The 12,215-nt window shown below is 34.4% G+C and overlaps 1 protein-coding gene across 1 annotated transcript; it reads right to left on the bottom strand.

The window, feature by feature from the left end:
• Positions 1–8,720: 8,720 nt before the first annotated feature.
• LOC140870680 (uncharacterized) lies at positions 8,721–11,810 on the bottom strand. Its single transcript, XM_073273076.1, has 5 exons — positions 11,495–11,810; positions 10,761–10,962; positions 10,142–10,210; positions 9,883–10,015; positions 8,721–9,698 (listed from the first exon to the last, which is right to left on the bottom strand). Exons 1-5 carry the CDS (start codon positions 11,721–11,723, stop codon positions 9,090–9,092), a joined length of 1,242 nt encoding a protein of 413 aa, XP_073129177.1. The 5' UTR covers positions 11,724–11,810; the 3' UTR covers positions 8,721–9,089.
• Positions 11,811–12,215: the final 405 nt, after the last annotated feature.

The following is a 12,215-nucleotide window of genomic DNA, read 5'->3' as shown; positions in this document are numbered from 1 at the left end:
TGAGTTGGATCGGACGATCCGAACCCGAGTTCGAAGGGTCCGAACTTGACCGGAAATTTTCCTATAAATAGGGGTCTCCGGAGTTCATTTTGAATTACGAATTCCCGAGTTTTCTTCTTCAGTTATATAGTATGAGATATACACTTGAGGTCCCTATCGGTTATAATAGTGAGATTCTGGAATAACAAAGAAGTTGTTATAGTCATCCAGAGTCAGCGACATCAAAGGGCTTACTACGAAAGAAGGTATGGTCCGGGAATCTATTTAAGTTTTGGGAGTACTTATTAGCTTAGTTAAGGCTTATAGAATTTGTGTAGTGATACGGTGAACTTTTGAATATAGGCTTGGAACCTAGGATCCTACTATACTCGAACTAGCCTTGAGGTACGTACACATTGACTGAGATTGCCAGCGAGTATACATGTTTATATGTTGCATTTATTTGGCATTATTATGTGGCATGATGTATGTTTTACCGCTTTCTATATTCATATATGATGTGCACATACACGTTGAGCATATACCTTGATATACCTGATTATAGAGCTGCTCAGCTTTATACTCGATAGTCTGTCACTGAGAGTATCGCGACGGCGGAGACATGTATGTCTGACTACTCTGGTGTACTAGACAAGTGTGGTTGCACCCAGAGGTTGATCTGTGCAGTGGCAGCACTCATGTGGAGCCGGTACTGAGCATGACTTTTCAGATGACCCTTTACCAGTCAGCATGTTGCATGCATTATATACATATGTTTACTCATGTCTATGTACTGGGCGTTAGCGCTCACGTCCTAGTTGTTATCTTGGACACCCTATTCCACGAGGCAGGTCGCAGGATGGACGGAGCCGGTAGTTTGAGGCAGGACTAGGGAGCAGGAGCCTACAGGGGATATTTTATATAGCAGGATTCGATATAGCTGTATAAATGTTTACTTTTTAGTTTTTTGATATGGTTGTATCACTACAGTATTAAGCCTGAACATGTTTTACTAAGCTGATATGTAAATTATAGAATATGTTTTCGCACGTTTTAGTCTGTTAAGTATTTGCTATATTAAGTTTAATGCATGATATTAGTTGTCAGTTAGTACGTGATTCCATGCAGGGTCACTAAATTAGAAAGTAAATTTTGTTTATAAGGTAACTCTAAAATATTTCAGAGAATAACATAAACACAGGGGAAAAAAATGAATCATTTATCTGTAACAAAACTCACGTCTTCAGTATCAGCATTCATCGCCTTGTTCCATCGTGATTTTTTTTGCACGTAAAAAACAGAGGAAAAAGGGAATGATTTTGGGGATAATGTTGTTGAAAGACAGGTAGCGGAGCAAGAGACGTTCCTTGTTTTTAGAGAATTTGAAATTTGAAGAAGATTTACGTAATTGGTTAGTTAGTTCCTTGGGATGTTTGACGTTGCTTATAAAGAGGGTATCAACGGTTTTGCAATTGGTGGCATGGTCAGAAATCATCAAGGTCAACCAGTTCTAGCTTTTGGACGCGGGATAAAGAAGCCCCCTCTATTGTTTATGCCAAACTTGAGGCAATTTCGGGCGGTTTACAGATAGCTCCAAAACATAATCTACAGGTTCACCATATTTCTTCGAACTTTCTTCTGGTAGTGCAAACAATCACCAGAAGAGGATTAGAGTTACTCCAGTGCTCTAGCGGTAGATATCAGACGTTCGCTTCGACAAGATGTTACTAGCTCTCTTAGACACACTCGAAAATCTGCTAATGGAGTAGCACATTTTCTTGCATCTTTTGCTATTTTTTCTTCCTCCCAATTTGTTTGGGTGCACGGTAGTTTTTTTTTTGGTTGATAAATTTAGTAATTAAAGACCTTTCATGATGCTATTATTATTACAAGCCTTTATTGTAAAAAATAAAAAAATTAATTACCACAAATTGAAATTACATCAAACCTTATAAAATAACTAATTAATACTTATAAGACATTGATTAATGTGAGGTTAAAAACTTTGTACATTTTAAGAGTGGTTGTGCGGATGCTTATCTAAAGATAAGTTTTTCAGAAAAATTAATTAATATTTAGAAGTTGAAAGAACGTGCATATCACGTTTCTTTATCTTTCAGATTTTCCATTTTCTTGACGATGTTGTTTAATTGATCTTATCACGTATATCTTACTTGATCGGCATTGAATATCTTATATCTTGTCAAATATGTTATCTTATCAAATGTATATTTTAAATTGATGATATATATCGTAACTGATTTGTTGATGAGATATCTTATCAAATATTTTTTATGTAGGATTTCCAAAAAGGATTTTGAAGATCTATTTAAGCGCATGATAAGAGATCATAACGGGTGCAACCAAGCAAGATCAACACAGAGAGAATAGTTCAAAATATATTTGAGAGTTGATCGAGATTTTTCTGAAGAAACTTTATTGTCGATCGTTGCCGAATAACCGTGTTGCCGTAAAGTGTTGGAGACACTTGAAGAATCACGCGAGTGAAGTGTTGATTCGAAAGTGGTTCCTTGGTTTTTGTTTTTCGGTACATGTGTTAAACATCATATTGGTTTTTCTATTCTAGTTTCTACTAGTTTTTATAATGTTCTTTATTTTCTCAATTTGTTGAGAAAAGTAGGTTTTCATATATGTTCACTAGTTGGTTTTTGTAAACTGGTTTGTTTTTCTAGTGATCATTTTTCCATGAGGCACCAAACAAGTATTAATTATTTTTGCATAAATATTTGTGTTATTTATTTTTATTTAATTATTCCGCTGCGTTGTATGTTTTCTTGAAGTGTTGACAACATTACAAGACAACACTTACTTTGTAAATTATTTATTTATGGCATTTCTGCAGTCCATACTGTCAAAACCCTTACAAGTGGTATCACAGCCATACACTTGACGATACTAAGTGAGATTCTGGTTTTTGTGTTTTGACAGGATGGATTTATCACTTGTTGAATTGACGCAGGATGCCGGTGAGGATAAGTTCTCTCTTCAAAATGTGTAGAAAATGTATGAAGAGTTGTCTGCAGATTGGGTGATGAGGAACAAATGGATACTGCAAGATTATTGGTAGTATTTTGTTTTTGAATGTTTTTCGCTTTGATAGTATGCTCATTATGTGTTTGTGTGTAGGTTCTTATTGTGATAATTCGAGAAAATTGACATTTCAAAGAAACCATCTCGACACTCTCGCACAAAACACATTGACATTGGACATTACTTTATTCAAGTATTTAGTAGTGAAAGGTTTGATCCGTGTGGAGTTTGTTGGAAAAAATAACCAACTGGCAGCTATATTCACAATAGCATTAGATTTTGAGAGATTTTCTAGCCTTAGAAAATCTCTCAGCATGTTTTCATTTTAATCACTCACGGTTGTTGTCCCCAAGTGTTGTCAACACTGAAGGACAACACCAAACATGCATGTGCATTTTTAGGACTTTAGACATACTGTATTTTCATTTTGTCCTATGTTCTGTTTGATAACATTGACTAACAAGCGGTAGTTTTTTTTGCAAAAGTTCTTTTTAGATCACACTTGCCATGATAATGTGCTCTAACTAAACCACGAAGTAGTTGAGAGATGTTCGTGTATTCCATGATTTTGTCTCATGTGAAAAGTGGTTTCGCAAATTTAGAGTATAGTTTGATAAAATCTCACTGATTAATCTTTAATGAGAGTCAAACTCAAAATCAGAAGAAAATTGAAAAAAGCTACCTAAAGGAGTCCGAGGAAGACTGTTCTTTTAGTGTGCAGACTACCACTTCTGAACCAAAACAAAAAAAAATTGTGATACATGGCTATATAAGTGTGAAAAATTCATCAAAATATTTTGAAGACTACAATGTTGTTGGGAGATGTTGCCAACACTAGTGCTTATCACGTACTGTGCACACACTCTACATGCATTTTATTGTTGAATCACATTGCATTCTGTTTTAGGCATAACTTAGGTCATGCATATGCATTAAATTATGAATATTTCCTGTTCAGGGGTTGTAAGTTCTAAACAGACAAAATAAGGTGAAATACCCTATTTGCTAAAAATTTATATTTTTGTGATTGACAATGATTTAATGGAGTTGAGCCGAAGTGGAGTCATTTATGGTAATATTTGGCTAGTTTTAATATCTAATTATTGTCATAATTGGGTTGAATTTTATCTCTTTAATTCAAAAGTTTACCCAATGATTTTTTTCTCATTGGAAAGTTTTTCTGCATAAGTCTTTTGGAAGGTAATGGGTTTGTTGGAACACGCGTTCTCTGATCACACGGATGTGATACCCGGAGCAGCGAAAGTTTAAAAATTTTATTTTTAGATATGGAACGATTCCATATCATGGGTATCAAATCCTAACGATTAAAATCTTGCAAGTAAAAATATAAATTCACAATTAAATATTTTACCTCTTCAAGCTAAGGCTTGATTATGGACTCCAACAGAATTTAATCTGCTCTTGTTGTAAATCCCGGGAACCGATGACTTGCTCGATCAATCTCCGGAATTAGGTCCACGAATAGAAAATAAAAACCCTCTGATTGATTGCACTAGAAATCAATAAGATGTTTATCGTAGAGAATAAACAGATTTGATCTGTTAATTCAGAAAGTGATTTTTCAGAAAAAACACAGACCGAATTTTTCTCAAAAGGGAGTAGAGGATTTTCGAAAAATCCCCTTGAAAATATTTTTGTGTAATTCGAAAATTTCAAGGATGGAATGCATGCAATTTTTGAACACTACACCTATATTTATAGATAATTTCTATACTAAATTAAGTTATAATTATATTAGGACTCTAACTCCTTAAAGCCCATAATCCATAACTTAAGCCCAACAAGCCAAGCCTGTTATTATAGAAATTAATATAAAATTCATCATGACTTCGATTGAGAAACTGATTTCACCAATGTGCACAGAAACCATTTCTGCATCTTTTAAAGTCAAGATAATTTTTCTGAATCGAAATTCAGTGATTTCCAAAAATGCCCATCCATATGTCATTTTAGGAAATTCCACTCCCTTTAGTTAAGAAGTCCAACTTCTCTTTCATTAAATTTAACTCTTTAAATTTAACTATCTCAACAGGGTTTAGTAATTCATTACTTGTGTGACCCTCAATGATTCAGGGATACAGCTAGCCGTGGGCTCACAACTCCTTGTGACTCGGAACAACGATTTCCGACTTGCCCAACGAATCATGGTAAGAGCGTCTAGCAACATCTCCCCATGATTCCCTAGGTATCACTGATAGTGCCTGCAAGAACCAGTAGGTTTTGGTTAGCGTACAGTACGGTCCCTTCATTCATATATCCCGATCGAATCAACAACCATTGGTACATCGAGAGTCGTTTGAGATTCGATAACTATGCAATGCATCTTGAAGATCAAATAGTGACATCGCATGTGCTACTAGGAAACCATTTCTTAAAGCACATCATGTACTCTGGCCAGAGATTTGTCACACTAATATCTCTTCAGATCGCATTGGATATCCACACTCGCAAGTATGTGGTGAATCCTTGACAACAAAGTATCGACTCCTATATGTGTCGTAATTATACCCAATCCCGACACCTGATGACCCCAATAGAGTTGGTAAACGAGTCAAAGTACAGTACTAGCATATAGAGTCTCAATGATGTTTCAAGTAGTAAGGACTAATTGTGTACAACCAAAACCGCGGACTTATCCACTCAAATAATAATAACCACATGGAAAGTCCGAATAGGGTAGTTCGATCATTCATCATATGAATATCCATTTGCATGCTTTGAACATCTCCATGTCCATTACCAATGAAACGTGGTACATGGAATCACAAATGCTAGTCTCAATCTCGAGCGATCCTTATCCTTATTAGCGGATGACTCAATTGACTAGGAACTGTTTAGAATATACAGTGACTATAAGATGTGTTTCATAATAGTGATCTCTCTTTATTCACTATCTCATCTTACTTACACTATAGTATATTCAAGGTCTTTATCAAAACAACAATAGTATATCATAATATAACAATATGAAAAAAGACAAAGAAAATGCCATTAATGAATGTAAATTATATTAAACAAAGATTGTTTATACATAGAGTCATAAAAGCCCTTAACCACAAGTTGGCTAACCGGGCACCCACTCTTTCAAGGCTGATTGTGGAATTTTTTGTATTGTTCAATGGATTTTTTTTTTCACCCCATATTTTGTACAAATTTGATTAACATCGCATCTCTGTTTTGTACTGTTCAATTTGCTCTCTAACTCCCTGCTCAATCTTTTTATTTCACTTACTCATTAAACTTCATAGATGGCAGGAAAATGTTTTGAATTTCATGGAATCCCCACTGGACACATTGATGATGTTGATCCTTGTGTTACAACATCGAAAGGAAAAAAGGAATATAGACATAACTTGGTCTGCATTTTGTGTTGAGTCGTGTATTGCCATCACGATATGTCAACACTGGTGAAGCTCCGCGCTACACTGGTCTCGCCATTGATTTTTTTACAGTTCACTCATTGTGTACTATGAAGTCTTACTGGCATAGTATTGTTTGTTATTTGGACTGAACTGTTCTGGACAAAAAAAGGGAGTGGTGACAAAGACAAAGACTGCAAGTACTTCTGGAGCATATGAAGTTGATGAAACAGAATAATCGAAAACTGAATTTGTTTTTTAATTCTTATTTTCTCTTATTAGTTTGCTTGTTTGCTCTTATTATTAAAATTGTTTTGCTCTGAAGTCTTGTTAAAATTTTTAAATGCTCTAATATGCTTTTCTGCTACTTGCTGCTCTGATCTGTTGAGTGTTGAGAGTAAGTGTTTCCAACACTACTCCACAACATTTAGTGCTTACGTGATTAAATTCAGGGGGAGCATTAGTTATCTAACTCAGGGGGAGTTATTTGCACTTGTGTGTTTTGTCCAGAAAGACAAAAAATGGGGAGTTTGAAAGAACGTGCATATCACGTTTCTTTATCTTTTAGATTTTTCCTTTTCTTGACAATGTTGTTTAATTGATCTTATCATGTATATCTTACTTGATCGGCATTAAATATCTTATATCTTGTCAAATATGTTATCTTATCATATGTATATTGTAAATTGATGATATATATCGTAACTGATTTGTTGATGAGATATCTTATCAAATATTTTTTATGTAGGATTTCCAAAAAGAATTTTGAAGATCTATTTAAGCGCATGATAAGAGATCATAACGGGTGCAACAAAGCGAGATCAACACAGAGAGAATAGTTCAGAATATATTTGAGAGTTGATCGAGATTTTTCTGAAGAAACTTTATTGCCGATCGTTGCCGAATAACCGTGTTGCCGTAAAGTGTTGGAGAAACCTGAAGAATCACGCGAGTGAAGTGTTGATTCGAAAGTGGTTCCTTGGTTTTTGTTTTTCGGTACATGTGCTAAACATCATATTGGTTTTTCTATTCTAGTTTCTACTAGTTTTTATGATATTTTTTATTTTCTCAATTTGTTGAGAAAAGTAGGTTTTAATATATGTTTACTAGTTGGTTTTTGTAAACTGGTTTGTTTTTCTAGTGATCATTTTGTCATGAGGCACCGCACAAGTATTAATTACTTGTGCATAAATATTTGTGTTATTTATTTTTATTTAATTATTCCACTGCGTAGTATATTTTCTTGAAATGTTGACAACACTGCAAGACAACATTTACTCTATAAATTATTTATTTATGGCATTTCTGCAGTCCATACTGTCAAAACCCTTACAGAAGTCATTGTTAATAATTATAAGCCAACTTTGGTAAAATTATTTTTTATTTTTGTATAACTTATAATTGACTAAATATAAGGGTTGATTTTAAGTTGTTATATTCAAGAAATGTTGATTTTACAACTATTTGTTTTTTTTTTTAGACAAATTTTACAACTATCAAAATATCTATATTGAGAAATAGAATTGAAAGGATAATAATCCATGTGATATATGATATAGATGATTTCATACATAGTTTGTAAAAAAACGAATGAAAATGCAAGTTAAGGGAAGACGTAGGAATATATTGAAAATGGAAATTTTGAGGTAATATAATCTTCACGTACTTATTCTTTCTGGAAAATTTTCGCAGAATCTTCTTCTTTTTAGTCAAAAACATGTAAAACATATAGTGATAACATATGATCTAATCCATAGAACATGAAACCCTCGATGTTCACACATTTTATATTAGATCTAAGTTCTATATAGAGAGCAACCATTAAAACCCCATATATGAAAACAAAAAAAATGAGGTTGCAATCAAAGCGCCCTACATGAAATCACCACCACCATGGAATTTATTTCGTGATTTAAGGAAAAAGACCTTTTTAAAAGATTATGTAAGTTAAGGGTTCTTGTTTTCACTAGAGATAGCGAACACATTTTTCAATAGATTATTTTGGTCAAGGGGTTCATGTTTTCACTAGAGAATAGAGATAACGAATATAATTTCACAGTCCGTATTTGCCTCGTGCTCGGATAGAAAGATTTCAAGTCAGATCGAAGAATTTGATTCGAAACATAAATTGATCATGAGCGGCACGTAACACAAATGTGGAATCACTTTAAGGATGAACTGTTGCAGTCACGAAAGCCTTTGTACGCTTAAAACTTCCCTCAACAGCAGCCAACTTTACTTAAAAAATACCGCATCTCCATTCATTAGTAACTTTCATAACGAAAAATTTCATCAACACATTCTCAGTAATACCAAGCTCACGCACTATATTACAGGGGCATTCTTCCTTGAAAAATAACAGATGCAGGATTGTAAATGCAAATTTTCATATTCGTAAATTACTTGCCAAGAACAATGTCCAACTAAATACCAAAGCTCAAGAAAGATCATAACATATAGCCAATCATTCCTTGTAGCCACAAAATTGTCACGAAAGCCTTGTAAATGCAAATTTTCATATTCGTAAATTACTTGCCAAGAACAACTCTTTTAGTAGTTCACACGGATAGTTGAATTTCGGTCTGCTGCAGTGTCCATGTAGACAATTGTCATGTGCGGAAACTCGAATCATTGATGCAAAACAGAGCATTTTTGGAGGGGAAGAGGAATAGGTTGCAATTATGCTATCTCTCCTTCTTCCAGTTCTTCCTCCAACAAAAATGTTTCAACTTCCAAATTTTTGTGCTCATCAGCTAACACTGAGCCAAAATCAAGCAAGTTGTCAATATTGGTTTCTGAAATAAGATTTGAGTACATGTCGAGTAAATCTGGCTCAAGGTCAAAATCTATATCATCAGAAGGAGCCGACTGCATCGCCCTGAAGCTGTGGCCTGCATTACTGTCTTCAGTGGACCAGGTGCATGTATCACTTTGGAAGATGGATCGGGCTTGCTTCACTGCTCTTACAGCTAATGGGCTCTTAACCGAATATCCTGGTTCTTTCTTGGTCTTCCTCTGGTTTGTGAGATCCGAAACATGAGGCTCTGAAGCCCCCCCATCTTCTATTTCTTCGACCTTAAATGTCACACCTTTAGGACTCAGGTGATTATTACGGGCACACTCTTTAATCTCAGTTTTAATAGGAATTGAATTATTTATCACTTCAAAATCGTAGCTATGTGAAGGTAAGAACACGTAGACAACGGGGTACTCTAAAATGACCATATTTGCCAGTTGCTCACGAATTGGAGCGTTCATTTTCAATCGACAAAACGGAGATTTCGGCCCCTGCAGTTAAGAAAACATTATAAGGGTAACAGCAAATATAAGCCCTCCAAGGTAAGCTATATTGCAATATTAAGAATCTTTTAACTTGAAAATAGTTGAAATGAAACAAGTAACAAAGTTACCAAAGATTTAACGGCAGATATGAAATTAACAGGAGTTGCAAACAATGCAAAAGAAAGAAAACCTTCGGATATTTGCGGATGAAAAATTTAAGAGAATCCAGTTTCTCGTCACAAAATTGTTTCAATTTATGGTTCCAAGGGCCAGGCTCTAGATGATTTTCAATCACCGAAGAGAAAGTTGTGTTCTCGTGTATTCTGCAGTGAAAGAACTTGTATGTGAAATACAAAACTATATGCATGAACTGCGCTGGGTAAAAATAGACCCAAAAAGAAAACATCGAATTCAATTCATCTTTGAAATCCGATCACAAAGATCCTCACCCATGGTCAATTAGCACAACACCCGTCAAATGAAATCGCCACTCAATGGTCCATGATATGAATTTCTTCCTGGAAACAAACATCAACAGTAGGAAAAACTTTTAAGGTCAACTGAAGTAAAAGTTTCCCATACAAGATAACAAATGGCAGCATATATAGTCACCCAAGAAAAGAGATACTCATGGTGTAGTCTTATTATTGTTACCAATACAAAAAGTTTGCATAAGTTTTCAAACCTTTAAAACTATGCATAACTTTCTCCTTTTCCACCTTACATTCAGGAAAACTGTCTTGTATAGGCAATCTAAGGAACTCTCCTACCAGTTGATGTGAAAATAAAGATTCACTACAATCCTGAATCCATTCACTCAACTGAAAATGTCCCCATCTAGCAACTTCTCTTAGAACATGTTATTTCTGGAGCCAACTTCAATCAATTGTTATAGGTTTTTATTTAATTATCTTAAACAAAACAGTTTAAAGAATGATACAAGATAAACTGTACAAACTTTTAGAAGTTATTTTCTAAAAATAGTTTCCTGAAATAATTACACTTGAACAAAACTATATTTCCACAACAAATACCCTGTTCCTACAGCACTGATGAGATTGCGAATACCTGTTGTTGTAATAAGTCTTGTTCATTTCTCTCTTTGACATTCCATTAGAATGAAATAGGATTCTCGTCCTCCTACTAGCAGCAGCACTCCGAAGACTTTTGAGTGGAAAGGGTAGTCCAAAGTGATGATTCCCACACAACTTAACTCTTCTCCTCTGAGCAGATTCAGCAATTCGTTTAACATCCTCAAGCATGTTATAATCTAATAAAAAAAACAAAAAATTAATGAATCTTACAATTTATCTAATTACAGATCAGTTGCTTTAAAAAAAAAACCATTTTCACAGATATTGACTGCCATCTCAGAAAGGCCCTCATAGCAACCGAAAAAAGGAGACAGGAATCCCAGACAATCGAGAAGATAAAACCTGGTGGCTGGTGTTTAAGTATCGAAGGAGCAAACTTTTAATAAAATCAAAGCATAAAATTCATAAGTGCACTTTCAAATCGACATTAGCCAAATCCACAAAGTGAAAAACCGGCTGAAGAGGGGAAAAAAAAGACATCCCAGCCTCTACTCAATAAAAAAAAAAAAAAAAAAGCTCAAGCCTGATCGTCTTGGGTCTGGTCAAATTGTGCAATAAAATATATCATAATAAGCTGATCAAGCTGGCTAGAAACACATTCATCGAAAGAAGAGTGACAAAGAAAATGAAACCACACTGTTTAAAGGCACAATGCATGCTCGAAACAAGAAGCTAACTTGGCGGCCCGACAAAAAAATCAACAATTACCGGAGAGGATAAGATTATCATCGAATTTGGAGAGAGGGATAGAATTGGAGACTGGTTTCTTTCCTGTGCATGCAGTACGCTGTTTGTGGGCATTGACACATGGGAGGCTGCAGGAACGCAGAGAGCAGCCCGGGCACTTGTACTTGGATGGTTTTGTTTTGCACTCCTCACACAGAATTGGTTGATTTCTTGCAGTTGAAATTGAGGGTTCTTCTTGATTTTCCTCCATGGCTGTGTTCCGAGGGCGGGGACAGAAATAGGGTTTGAGAAGAGAGGAGAGGTTTATCAAGTGTAGGCGGATTTGGATATCTGCCGGGAAAACGGGTTTGGGGAGAACTTTCAAGCATGGGTTGGACTTCGAGAATTTTTAAAAATTTTCGAAACATATTGAGACGGGTATAAGGATAATTTACTATCTTTGAACCCGTCCCGATAATAATAATAATAATAATAATATAAAAATATTTTAATTATCAATTTTATTAAATCTAAAATATTATTTAAAAAATTAAAATTAAAATTATTATTATTATTATTTCTTTTATATATATTTTAATAAATTATATATAATACATCCATTTATGATAACATAAATATATTATTTGAATCTCATTAATGTTACGTACACATATAAAGTATTTATATTAGTCTAAATATATATATATATATATATATATATATATATATATATATTATTTACTTTGATAAATTTAAAACAATA

Source organism: Henckelia pumila, unplaced genomic scaffold, assembly GCF_033568475.1.
Source record: "Henckelia pumila isolate YLH828 unplaced genomic scaffold, ASM3356847v2 CTG_170, whole genome shotgun sequence".
Classification (NCBI taxonomy): domain Eukaryota; kingdom Viridiplantae; phylum Streptophyta; class Magnoliopsida; order Lamiales; family Gesneriaceae; genus Henckelia; species Henckelia pumila.
This window is presented reverse-complemented; position numbering and strand designations above follow the sequence as displayed.